The 13,986-nt window shown below is 43.6% G+C and overlaps 1 protein-coding gene across 1 annotated transcript in view; it reads left to right on the plus strand.

Moving 5' to 3' along the window:
* The window catches only part of ABHD17C (abhydrolase domain containing 17C, depalmitoylase), a 57,723-nt gene extending 44,553 nt beyond the window's left edge, over positions 1-13,170 (plus strand). Inside the window, exons 2-3 of the mRNA XM_055555690.1 lie at positions 6,951-7,130; positions 11,706-13,170. Coding sequence (XP_055411665.1) covers positions 6,951-7,130; positions 11,706-11,925 — 400 coding nt within the window. The 3' untranslated portion in view covers positions 11,926-13,170. The remainder of the gene's footprint in view (positions 1-6,950; positions 7,131-11,705) is intronic.
* The last annotated feature ends 816 nt before the right edge of the window (positions 13,171-13,986 follow it).

Here is a 13,986-nt window from a genome sequence, read left to right on the forward strand (position 1 = left end):
CCTGCCTGACCTTGAATTTCTTGCCTCATCTGCTGTGACATCCTGTGTCCTAATCACTCATCCAAGCTTTAGCTTGTCCCCCACCCCAAGCTTTTACATACATTCCTTGCTTCCCCAGCTAGACTATAAGTTGCTTGCACCCACCCAGTGTTTTATGTTCATCTTTCTGTACCCCCAGAGGTTCTGTGCTTAGTCCTTAAAGAGGCATTCAGCAACTATTATTTTTAATGCATTATTTTTAAAACAATAGTGACATCTTCCAGGCGTAGAAACTAGTCCCCTATTTGCATAATCACCAAGCTAATCAGTCACTGCCAGAATAAGCTGAGATCTTTAGCTGGATTTCTTATGTGGTGGTCCACTCCTTTCCGTAATTTATCTTTGTCTTCATCCTGACTTTGTCTGCTATGTTGGAAGCATTGCCAGCAGAGAGTTAACAGTTGAGGCATGGATTCAGTAAAATCCTTTGGAGAGAAGATGTAAGAGTAGTAGGAAGGCTACGGCAGGAGGAGGGGAGCCAGGAAGGGGCCAAGCCTATGGGTGGTGGGGCTGGGGGAGGAACTAAGAGTGAATGCAGAAGAAAGGCATCATGGGCTCCCATGGTGGTCCAGCAGTTAAGATTCTGTGCTTCCATTGCAGAGGGCACAGGTTCAATTCCTGGTCAGGGAAGATCCTGCATGCTGCTGGTTGTGGCAAAAAGAAAAAAGGAGGGAGAAGGAAAAGAAGAAGGAGAAATTGGATGAGGAGTTGGGGAGAAGGAATTGCATCAGGAACTTCTGAGAGCTGCTCACTGGACATTGTGGTGGCAGGGGGTGGATTTCAGGGGCTTCATTGGGGATGAGGATGTGGTGGGGAAGGAGAGATGAGAGATGGGGCTGTCACTAGAGAAGCATCCGTGAAGATGGGCCCTTTCTTAGATCCAGAGACTTGGAGATGTGTGTGGTTCTGGGATTAAGATTGGTTCTGCATGGGTGGGGATGAAATTTTCAAATTTAGGGGAGGATGAGGATCCAGCGCTCGGGTGGAAGGTTAGCCCTGGGATGGAAAAGCAACACCTCTTCCAGACACACAAAGGGGTTAGGGGGAAACAGCAGAAGAGAGCTATTGGGCGTAGGAAGGAGGAACGGCTTCCGTGTCTCCGGGTCTGGTGTGTTTATAGCTGAGAAACGCGGAAGTTTACTTGTAAAAGCCTGCCTTTGGGGGTTGGACACATGGAAGAAAAAAAAACATTGTTTGTGGACTGTTGTAAGAAATCACTTTTGATGTTTTGCTGTCATGATACCCCAAAATAGCAAATTCTAAGTAAAAAAGCAGAAAATCCTGCCTGTCTGTGTCGTGCCACAAAACTGTCCTGTCCAGGCTGGAAGAGCTTAACATCTGTTTTACTTTAGGATAAAGATTTTGGACTTGGGGATTGTTGATGTTTTTGGGGAAAAAAATTTTATATACATATATATATATTTTTTTAACTTAATCCTAAGAGCTATGATTTTCAAATGCCCTGAATTTCACCCAGAGTTAGTAACAGAGTCCATTTACCATCTCTCGTTTTATCCCTCATCTTTTAATTGCATTTGAGAGCTAAAAGCACTTTAGGATCTGGTTTGACAGTTTTTACTCAGTACCAAACAATGGTTAGTTTGTGGAATCAGCAAACCCACTGGAGTTTTTAAGTATGGAAAATTTCTAAAGGAATTTATATTCTTTAAGATTCCCAAGACATTCAGATGCTTCTTATTTTGGAACCATTGGTATAGGGGTATAGAGGTCATCAATCGTCTACCTTTTTTTTTTTTTCCATCAAAAACAACATCTTAGTGGTGCCATAAAAGGGACCCACTTCAGCCTCCTCATCTGTAAGAGGCGGATGTTTGACCAGAAACCTCTTAGAGTTTTCCTGAAAACCTTCCATACCTTCAGAGAATTAGCTGCCCCCGAACCCCATCTGTACCTCCGAGGCTTCTCATGTGTTGTCAGACAGTATAATAAACAGGGGAAAGTCCGTAATGTAATACTAACAAATCTGAACATTTACTAGCTCTTTAGTTTTCAAGCCTTTTCAAATACAGACACTGCAAAGAATGCTTGCTGACTCCATGCAAAACGGTCCAGCAATTGTGCTTCCTTAATTTATTCATTTTAACAAATCACCACCTAATAATTATAGGAAATTAGAAATGAATATTTGAAAGAAGAAACATTACCTGGTTCTCACTACCTGAAAATAACCGTTATTATCATTTTAATAGATTACTTTCACGTCCCTTTTCCATATAGATTTTGTTGGAAGGAATGTAACTGTGACCCTGTTTTTTGTTGGCTGCTTTTTGTGGAACATTTGAACATGAGTTTTCCCCACATTAGCTCTTGATGAGATGTAATTTCTAATGGGCTCATGTTTCCTTAGAAGGTTTGTGTTTAGCACAAAATCTATCATGATTCATAACAGTTTCCAGGAGAGCTGTCTCCATAACTGAAATATCTGGTGAGCTTTTAAAAAATACTGTTGTGAAACATAATAGATAGAATGGTAGCCAGTAATGTTCATAAGATTGTAAATGTTCTGCTTAATGAACTGTAAAAGGAACAGTTGTGACAAGACATAGACTATTAGGCAGTCTATGACTGCTATTAGACATAGACTATTCTTTGGCAGTCCAGTGGTTAAGACTTCATGCTCCCAATGCAGGGGGCCCCAGTTAGATCCTTGGTTGAGAAACTAGGATCCCACATGATGTGCAGCTCAGCCAAAAAAAAAAAAAAAAAAAGATACAGACTATATCCAGCGATCCATAAGCCTCCCCAAAACAACATGCTTCTTCCCAGCCATAACCTATTACCCCTCCTCCTGTCCTTAACCACTACCCTGGTTTTTTAGGACTTCACTTCTTTGCCTTTCTTTCCCTGATGACTCAGGTGGTCAAGAATCTGCCTGCAGTGCAGGTCAGGAAGATGCCCTGGAGGAGGAAATGGCAGCCCACTTCAGTATTCTTGCCTGGAGAATCCCATGGACAGAGGAACCTGGTGGGCTACAGTCCATGGGGCAGCAAAGAGTCAGACACAACCAAGCAACTTTCCCTCAGGCACCCCTTCATGGATCACAGCCTTGCTGTGGCAAAGGGGCTTTTGTAACTCAATGAAATTGTGAGCCAGGCCACTCAGGGCCACCCAGGATGGACTAGTCACAGTGGAGGGTTCTGACAAAATGTGGTCCACGCGAGGAGGGAATAGCAGCCCACTCCAGCATTCTTGCCACGGGAACACCGTGACAGCATGAAAAGGCAAAAAGATACGACACTGGAATATGAGCCCCCCAGGTCCGAAGGTGTCCAACATGCTACTGGGGAAAAGCAGAGGACAACTACTAATAGCTCCAGAAAGAATGAAGCAGCTGGGCCAAAGTGGAACCGATGCTCAGTTGTGGATGTGTCTGGTGGTGAAAGTAAAGCCCAATGCTGTCAAGAACAGTATTGCATGGGAACCATGAATCAAGGAAATTGGACATAGTCAAACAGGAGATGGCAAGAGTGAATATCGACAGTTTAGGAATCAGTGAACTAAACAGGGATGGGAGAATTTAATTCAGATGACCATTGTATCTACTACTGTGGGCAAGAATCCCTTAGAAGAAATGGAATATCCCTCATAGTCAACAAAAGAGTCCAAGCAGTGAAGTTTAATTTGACTGGGTTTAAGTTTTTTGCACGTGGTATGTTCTGTGTATCTGCTCATTCTGATTGTATCTCGTCCATTCTGAACAGGATGTCTTTACCATTCATCACCATTCATTGTCCTGTGATGCCCTGTGACACCCCTTGGGGCTGTCTCCAACCACCCACGAATAGTCCAGAAGATATTTCTAATCCATGGTGACTATGTCTGGAGGAGGAATTGCTAGGTCCATGGGAATGTGTCATTATTATATCTTCACTTTTACTTTTTTGCAAAGTGCTTCTATCTATCCTCTTATGTCGCCGTCAGGAAAGAATGAAAGTTCCTGTGGCCCCATTTTTGTCAACACTTAGTATTCTCAGCATTTAAATTTTTGTTAGTATCACGCTGTGGTTTTTGTTTGTGAAATCTCATTTCATTTTTACTAATGAAGTTGAGTTACCCTCCCTGCCTTCCTTCCTTCCCTCTCTGCCATTTAGATGTCTTCTGTTATGAAATAATAATTTTGTTTTTCTGTAGTTGATCATTTTTCCCCCCACTGATGTGTTCTTTGTTTTAGTTGTGAACCCTTTGCTGGTTCTGTGTGTGCAAATAATTTTTACCACTTGCCTTTTTACTTTCTTAATGATGCCCTCTGAGGACCAGAAGTTCTCTCTTTCTTTGGCTGCTCAGGGTCTTAGTTGTGGCACAGGGGATCTTAAGTTGTGGCATATGAACTCTTAGTTGCAGCATGTGAGATCTAGTTCCCTGACCAGGGATCAAACCCAGGCCCCCTGCATAGACAGCACGGAGTCTTAGCCACTGGACCACCAGGGAAATCCCAAAGTTCTTTATTTAATGTAAAAGCAGTTGTCATATTTTCCACTATTAATAGCTAGTGTTTCGCATAGTGAAGTTTTCCAGTGAAAACGCTGAGTTGTAAAGTGTTTGTTGTTAAGGCTGTGGGTGTCTGTGTGTCAGAAGTAGGATTTGTTGAGATTGGTGCCAGGTGTGTCCTGATGCCCACGAGTAGAAATTCTGAAAGCTGAGCATCCTTCAGTGAAAAGTTCGGGCTGCTCTATAAAGACATTTCAAGGAGGTCATGATCTTGGAGAATGGACAGAGTTCAGGACACTCAAGAAAAGGCTTTTTGAATAACTACACACCTACCTCTGCCCTTTAAGTCTGTGCCCAGTGCTCCTTTATTCATTCAGTGTAGCCCCCAAGGTCCGTGAAACAGGATGTAAAACAGTGTCAAGTTACTGAGAAAATAAGTTTGACTCTAATAGTAACACTCACTGCTATTGATAGGTTATCCTGTATGGTTCTCATCATTCCGCAGATCCGATCAAAGAAGGTAAGGTAATGGCATCATTTGTCTGATGCATTTTAATCTGGAAGTCTTTTACTTTATTTTTTTACTTTTGGCCACACCACGTGGCATATGGGATCTAGTTCCCTGACCAGGGATTGAACCCATGCCCTCTACAGTGAAAGCTCAGAGTCTGGACTGCCAGGGAATTCCTCTTTTTCTTTTAACTTTTAATATTAAGCATCTTTTACTCCTCTCCCCTTCAATAACTACCTTCAGTTTTTATTTTCTTCTTGCTCTTATTGTTGTTTATTATTTAGTTGTTTATAATCGATAGTGAAATATCCTGCCACAGAGCTGGCCACTGTGGAAAGAGCCTACACTGCAAACGTGGGGGTTGCAGGTAGTCTTCTCTCCAGGTGCCTTGTGACACCCTGCAATCCACTCATGCAGCATCCAGTGGCCCTCATGCTTTGGGGTGTCAGAGCTACTTTAATGAAAATTGTGGAGGGAGAAGAAGACCCCTAATCTTGAGTATACTTCCCCCTCCAAGGGACTTTGAACTCTCAGTTAAATCCTACTGAAATGGACCTCCCTGTCCATCAGAGAAGGAACTCAGCGGTGGTTCCAGTGGAGGGAGGTCCTCCCCAGGATAACTTCCTTTCAGTCCATAGCATCTCTCTGGGGGATGGTCTGCTGATGAATGATAACAGAGTCCCTTCCTGATACCTCTCAAGATTTCATCCTCATTGAAGGGATTTGTGTTTTAAATTTGTGGATTTAAGGCAAGAAATACTGGAGCCATGAGTTCCTTCCTCAAAACCATCCATCAAAACTCTTTTTGCTGACCCGTCTTATAAAAAGACATATTTATTTGGCTGCATCAGGTCTTGGATGCGGCATGTGGGTTCTTCCTTGCAGCGCCCAGGCTTAGTCTTTGTGGCACGGAGCTTAGTTGCTCCTTGGCATGTGGGATCTTAGCTCCCTGACTAGGAATTGAACCTGCATCCCCTGCATTAGAAGGCAGGTTCTTAACCACTGGACGACTAGGGAAGTCCCACTGACCCTTTTTTTATTATTATTATTATTTTTCTTTTCATTTCTTTTTTTTTTTTAATTTAATTTTATTTTTAAACCTGAAACACTGTATTAGTTTTGCCAAACATCAAAACGAATCCGCCACAGGTATACATACGTTCCCCATCCTGAACCCTCCTCCCTCCTCCCTCCCCACACCATCCCTCTGGGTCGTCCCAGTGCACCAGCCCCAAACATCCAGTATCGTGCATCGAACCTGGACTGGCAACTCTTTTCATACATGATATTACACATGTTTCAATGCCATTCTCCCAAATCTTCCCACCCTCTCCCTCTCCAACAGAGTCCATAAGACTGTTCTATACATTAGTGTCTCTTTTGCTGTCTCGTACATAGGGTTATTGTTACCATCTTTCTAAATTCCATATATATGCGTTAGTATACTGTATTGGTGTTTTTCTTTCTGGCTTACTTCACTCTGTATAATATGCTCCAGTTTCATCCACCTCATTAGAACTGATTCAAATGTGTTCTTTTTAATGGCTGAGTAGTACTCCATTGTGTATATATACCACAGCTTTCTTAATCACTCGTTCTTCCAACTGAAATGAATCCCAGGCAGGAATGCCGGACAAGACTTGCATCCTGGGACCCTCTTCTTCTGCAAGCACAGTTGTGTTAGATGGTGTGAAGTTCAAAGGCCTGGGGCCACACAGAAACTGTTTTTTGGGTTTGTTTTTGTTTTTTGCTGTACCAGGTCTTAGTTGCAGCGTGTGGGATCTAGTTTGAACCTGGACCCCCTGCAGTGGGAGTGTGAAGTCTTAGCCACTGGACCACCAGGAAAGTCCTAGTTGTAGGAATCTTGTGAGTTTATAACACTGTGGTGTTTGGCTTCCTTGCTCTCTCTGCCACGTGTCAGCTAATGGCCTGTGCCCTCTGACTTCTCCAGGTATGGCGTAAGTCCTGAGAACATCATCCTGTATGGTCAGAGCATTGGGACGGTCCCCACAGTAGACCTGGCCTCCAGGTATGAGTGTGCTGCGGTGATTCTCCATTCGCCTCTGATGTCTGGATTGCGTGTGGCTTTCCCCGACACCAGGAAAACGTACTGCTTTGACGCCTTCCCCAGGTAAGCTCACTGCTGTACAGTAAGTACTAAGACGTCCAGTGACCCAACTTCAGATCAGAAGCCGCGGTTAATTGTGGGTAAACCTCTCCTGAATGCAGCCGGCCATCAACCCCTGTGCTGGGCTCCTCAGGGGACAGGAGGCGGATGTGGCACATGCACCGACCTCGGACGTAGTCCTCTGGGCCAGACTCATTTGTAAAAAAAAAACCTGCCAGATGATGTCTAAGGACCTTGCTTGTCCCGACATCCAGGATTAATTGGTTCAGCTGGATGTACAGGATAAAAAAAAAACAAGTGCACAGATGTCTTAAAGGAACTAGTACAGTGTTCATTTGTTCCCTCAGATGCACATGTATTGTTGAGTCACAGTAACTAAATCAGAGGTCTAGATACTCAAATAGGTCTTCCCTGATAGCTCAGGCTTCCATCCCTGGGTTGAGAAGATCCCCTGGAGAAGGAAATAGCAATCCTTTCCAGTATCCTTGCCTGGGAAATTCCATGGACTGTAGCCTGGTGGGGCTACAGTCCGTGGGGTCGCAAAAGAGTCAGACATGACTTAGCAACCAAATAACAACAGATACTCATATAAAAACTGTAAGCATCGCCAAGTTTGAAATTTCTCTTATGTTTTTGGTCAGACTGCTAGGTAAGAGAAAAAGTAATGTAAGCTATGCCGATGATGGGCGTCAGGGACAGTGTAAGTCCTCCATACAGCTCTAGACACCTCCTGCTGCCCACCTGTGCCTGAAGCCCCGCTTCTCTGCACGAGAGCCCATAGCCAGGCCCCCTCCTGCCAGCACCCCAGGGGCGGCAGAGCTCCTGCCAGCCTAGCCCCTGCTGTTTTCCAGTCCCCGAACAGAAGGAGGAAAACAGGCAGCTGTATTATACAAGCAAAAGCAGTGGGCACATTGCCTTCTTGAACACCTCTCTTTGAAAACCTCTGCTTTTTTTTTTTTTAAATCTAAGCTGAGGAAGGTTATTCCTCAGTGTTGTTCACTGGTGACTCAGATGGTTAAGAATCCAGCTGCAATGCAGGAGACCTGGGTTCTATCCCTGGGTTGGGAAGATTCCCTGGAGGAGGGCATGGCATCCCACACCAGTATAATTGCCTGGAGAATCCTTATGGACAGAGGAGCCTGGCGGGCTACAGTTCATGGGGTCGCAAAGAGTCAGACACGACTGAGCGACTAAGCACAAGCTAAGGAAAGTATTTAATAAAGATTATTTGCCCAAGGCACATCCGAAATTCTGACAGCAGGACACCCATGGCCATGTTATAGCAAACCTCAACAGACGTGTGTACAGTTTTGGGATTTTGATCAACACCTTCATTGCTGTCATTCTGTTATTATTGGGAATGAGGGTGGGGGGAGCATCATTTGGTTGGATAAACATCTGTTCCACAGATGGCCTTGTTTCCCAAGAAGAAATTTTCTCCTAACACCTTGGGTGAACTCTGTGCAGCCTGTATGAGGTTCAGCTTCATGGGAAAGTTAAGCAAGCTGCAGATTTCCAGTGGCATGGCTGAGAATGCTAAGCAGGGACCCTGTGCATCTCAAATGTAGCCTTATTTGTGCTGAATGGGTAATGAGAGGCCCATTTGTTGAAAGGGAGATATTTAGCGTGTTTGTGGAAAGCCACGCAAGGGGTTACCCTGGCAACAAAATACATAGGTTTTCCCCTGACTCTTAAATTAGCAGATACCTTAAAATACAGCCACGGCAACTAATTGCAGCTTTTTAATTAATGGGAAACCAGCATACTACTCTTACTCGGTTTGAGTGATCTGCCAGGCATGAGCTAATCATTTCATGCTCCTTATCTTGAAAGACTCATTTTACAGTGAGGATACTGAGGCTGAGAAAGTTAAGTGGTTTAAGCAGCTTCGTTAAGGTGGGTGAGTGGAAATAGGCAGAAAAGGCCATTCTTCCTCTTCAGTACCATGAAGTATCAAAATGAGAGACTTCAAACCATCAATAGTCACATGAACTGTCATTACTAATTGAACTTGAGGAATGTTTTCTTAGGGTGTCTGTTGCTACCAAATGCACACTTGTTTCTGTGTCCCTCTCTTTAAGGAAGGCACTTTCCCATTTCTTTTTTAATACTAAAGAATAGAGATAAGGGACTTCCCTGGTGGTCCAGTGGTTAGAGACTCTGAGCTTCAATCCTTGGTCACACATGCCATACAGCGTAGCCAAATATACATTTATTTATAACATATATTATATATATATAGAGAGATAAGTAATCCTAATCATTACTTGGTTGGTGGTTTATTCTCTCTTGCAAAAAAGTGGGAAGTGTTAGTCGCTCAGTTGTGCCTGACTCTTTGCAACCCCATAGACTATTTGTAGCCCACCAGGCTCCTCTGTCCATGGGATTTTCTAGACAAGAATACTAGAATGGGTTGCCAGTCCCTTCTCCAGGGGATCTTCCCGATTCATGGATCAAACCTGAGTCTCCTGCATTACAGGCAGATTCTTTACTGTCTGAGCCACCAGGGAAGCCCTTATTCTCTCTTACCTCCTTTATATTTAGAATCAAGATGGTGGCATTTAACTTAAATACACCTTCCAGGCCATGGAGAGTCCCCTAAATCATGCAGCATGGAACTGTCAGCAAATAGATTTTTAATGGAATATAATTGGACTTTTGCATTCTGAGAAGAAGTCACTTTAAAAATTAAATATAAGAGGATGGTAGATTTCTAAGCAAGATTCCTAATCTGCCAAATTGACTCCTGCCACAGTAGCCCTGATCTTGGCAAATGACACGGCCAATGAGGTCTTGCATTCTTCCTGGACATTGTGAGGTGGTTGGCAACTTCATGAGCTGTTAACGAGGCTCCGTGACAGCTGTTTGTAGATCTTTGGAATGTGTGATGGATGTTAGAGCTCTGTCCTAGCTCCACAGCCTCATGCCTGTTCTTTAATAATCTTCTCCCAGCTTCAGTTCCCTCCATGGTTTAACAGAGACAGTCCCTCCTCTTTAACTGTGTCTCGCTAAAGATGAACAACATTTCATATGTGAAGTGTAAAGCACCTGGTCGTGGTCCATGTTGAATAAATGTTTGTTGATGTTTAGTTGCTCAGGCATATCTGACTCTTTGTGATCTCATGGACTGTAGCCCACCAGGCTCCTCTGTCCATGGGATTTCCCAGGTAAGAATACTGGAATGGGTTGCCATGCCCTTCTCCAGGGGATCTTCCCAACCTAGGGATTGAACCTGAGTCTCCTGCATTGGCAGGTGGATTCTTTACCACTGAGCCACCAGGTAAGCCCTGAATAAATGCTAGTCATGACATAACAAAATGACCCCTGTGGGTAGAACCAGTCAATCCTTCTGTAACTTTAGCTAGGATCAGATACAGAAAATCAACAGTAAGGGGGTCTCTGGCAGGAGGCCAAACTGGACAGAGGGTCACCTCTCTATGTGTTTGTAGGGGAAATGACAGTGACCTCCAGCAGAAAAGTCACCCACGCACCCAGCCTAACAAGCCTTACTAACTTCTCAGTTCCTCTTTGGGAAATGCTTTCAGAGCCTGTAGAATATTCTTTTGGAGATCCTCAAATATTCATCCTCTGTGGGTAGATTGGGCTTCCCAGGTGGTGCAGTGGTAAGAATCTCCCTGCCAGTTCAGGAGATGCAAGAGGCATGGGTTCAATACCTGGGTCAGGAAGATCCCCTGGAATAGAAAATGGCAACCCACTCCAGTATTCTTGCCTGGAAAATTCTATGGACAAGAGGACCCTGCCGGGCTACAGTTCATGGGCTCACAAGCTGAATTTTGGGACTTCCCTGGTGGGTAGATTTGATTTTGTAAACAGAATTCATTCAGGATTCAATCTAGGCATACATTAAATTTCCAAGCTATATAGTACAGTTTTTATTTAAGGATGAGGTTTTCGTTTTTATGAAACGAGGCTTCTGACGACCTTGCTAATCAGTGCTGAAGATGGCTTACACACAGAGAGAGTCCTGAAAACTTGAGTGGCTTTGTTCAGTGCCCAGCTTTCAAGAGACATTCATTCCAGTATGTTAAGTTCTAGCTTGTTTATTTTTTTTAAAAAAATTTCTCCGAAATATGAATATATCAGAAATATTATTTACTGGATGGGTAGTCAGATGACATTTAGAAGTTCTGTTTTTAATAAAATACTTTTACAAAAACACAATGGCTAACGGCATTGTAGTATTTATTCTCAGTTGGATCCCGGAACAGAAATAGGACTTCAGTGGAAAAGTTCATAAAATTCAAATAAAGTCTGGCGTTTAGGAACATACCAATGCTGGTTTTTTGGTTTGGACAAACATACTACGATTATGTGCCTTGTTGGCCTTATGAAAGAGGGTTAGGAGTAGATAGGAGCACTGTGTTATCTTTGTACCTTTCCTGTAAATCAAGAATTATTGTGAAATGCAAAGTTAATTAAAAAAAAAAAATGGACTACTAGAAAAGTGAGGGGAAATTCCTCCAGGGCACATGCCTTGTTTGCCTAGGATGCTGACTCGGTTACATTGAGTGTGAAGTCTGTGATCCTTCTTTTTTCTCCCCCTTTCCTGTCTTGAAGCATTGACAAGATCTCCAAAGTCACCTCTCCCGTGTTGGTCATTCACGGCACAGAGGACGAGGTCATCGACTTCTCCCACGGCCTGGCCATGTACGAGCGCTGTCCCCGGGCCGTGGAGCCGCTCTGGGTCGAAGGGGCCGGGCATAATGACATAGAGCTTTATGCACAATACCTAGAGAGACTAAAACAGTTCATTTCTCACGAACTTCCCAATTCCTGAAGACGACAACTTGATCTTACCTCATTGACTGTGAACACGAGTCCTCCGTTTTACACAGGCTTTCACTGGACGGCGGTCCTGGCGTGATCACCACAAGGAAGCGCGCAGCTTTTCTGGCATCCTCATCAGAGAGCTGAGGACTTCTCAGTCTTTCATATCCACAGGTTCTACTGACTCACACGTCATGTTAAACTGAACAGTTGTGACTTCCAGCTTCATTGCCTTGCAGGGTGGGAATGAGAGCTGAGTGGGGGAACCACTTTCTTGTGCTGTAAAAAAGGTTGCTCACACCCCTTTCTCCACCTTACCCATCACGTAGGATGCATTAATGCAGGACTCAGCCTCTCTCTACTGGTGTTCTCAGTATTTGACCTGCAGCTCTCTCTCAGCCACTGGATTCATGGGTTCAGTCCATTTGTGAAGCTGTGATAGTTTAACTGGAAACCATTGTGATGAAAATTCCTTTGTTCATTTTTATTAACATGTCGATCTTTTCCCCCAAACAAATCAATTAAAGGGTAATTTACTGGAACTATGGTGAATGGCTTCATCAACTGGAACCATATAAATATAACTGGAATATTCTTAAACAAAAAGAAACTTTTTTTTAAGTGTAAAGTTATTACTACTAGTCCACAGAGTTTTAATATTTTGATCATCTGGTTGGTCTAACAAAGAACCTAGCCAACTTTCCTCCTTGTAGGCTTTTTTAAAGTACTGTACATATTTGCAATCACATTGTGCATAGATTCCTATTGAGTAATTTTCTCCTGTCAGGCCACAACAATGAACTGCAGATTCCTTGTTTGTAATGTAAATGATTGAATACATTTTGTTAATATGTTTTTATTCCTATGTTTTGCTATTAAAAAATTTTATAACATTTCCAAGACAAAAAAAAGACAAGTTTATGCTTTGAAAAATTTATGTAATTAAAATTTCACGAAACTAATCTTTTTGGTTTAGGAGTTATTTGGATTTTGACACTGGGGTTGCACCAACAGCATCAGAAATGTAAGATGCTTAAAATTGTTAACACTACTTCTGTTGATTGGGGGTTTGGGTTTGAGAGTTCTTTGGTTTTATTAAAAAGCCTTTTTTTTGTTTCCAAATTTAAAAGCCTTAAATGTACTGTAAGCCTCCGATTGTTGTACAGCTGGGTTGCGGGTGACTGCCCATCTGTGTAGTGTTGCCTGGTTGCAACACAGTGGTTGGTCATGGAATAAAGGATGCATGGATCTGAAAGTGTGGGCTCTTGCCGTTTATTCCTTCCTCTCTCCATCAAAGGAAGCATTTCATCTGGATTTGAGAAGAAACGCTTGCAACTTACACACGTCTCTACCTTTCTCAAGGTGTATGCTTTTGTTCTGTGAAAGACTGTTGATTAATTTCGGAGAAACCAAGATGAGAAGCACATAGTGGTAGCATGCAGACTGAGTCCAAGTAGAGAATCAGTGGGTTCTGGCTGTGAAACAAGAGGGATGAAGGCAGTCTCACTGGGACCTGGCTTGGACTGAGAGCAGGCCTGTTTCTTGGGAACACCTGAGCTGAGTCTTTTCTGTCCTTTGATCACTGACCAGAAAAACAACTGAGAGGTGTTTGTTTGCAAGTGTGAGAGGATTACACTTCCTAGGGAGAGAAATGATGGAGGAAGGCACAGGGCCGTGCTCCCGTGCTTATGTGTCCCAGCACCTTGTACGCTACTCCTTGGCCTTAGATCAGTACCTAAAAAGGGGGGCCTTGGAAGGGAGGGGCCCCACTCACCTTAGGATGCGTCAGCGAAGTTCCAGAGGTGGTATTGTCTCAGAGGTCTAGGTGACCTTGAATGGAAGCACATCCAACAGCGTGCCTTTGGGGTGAGACAGCGCATAACCTAGGTTTGTGTGCCGTGTGTGCGTGCCTAGTCGCTCAGCTGTGTCTGACTTTGCAGTCCCCTGGGCTACTCGGTAGAGTATGGAACTGCTATATTCACCATAGTAGCCCACTGGGCTACTCTGTCCATGGGGTTCTCCAGGCAAGAATACTGGAGTGGGTTTGCAGAGACCAGATTTCTGAGTCCAT

The sequence above is a fragment of the Bubalus kerabau genome, chromosome 19 (assembly GCF_029407905.1).
Source record: "Bubalus kerabau isolate K-KA32 ecotype Philippines breed swamp buffalo chromosome 19, PCC_UOA_SB_1v2, whole genome shotgun sequence".
In the NCBI taxonomy this organism is placed as follows: domain Eukaryota; kingdom Metazoa; phylum Chordata; class Mammalia; order Artiodactyla; family Bovidae; genus Bubalus; species Bubalus kerabau.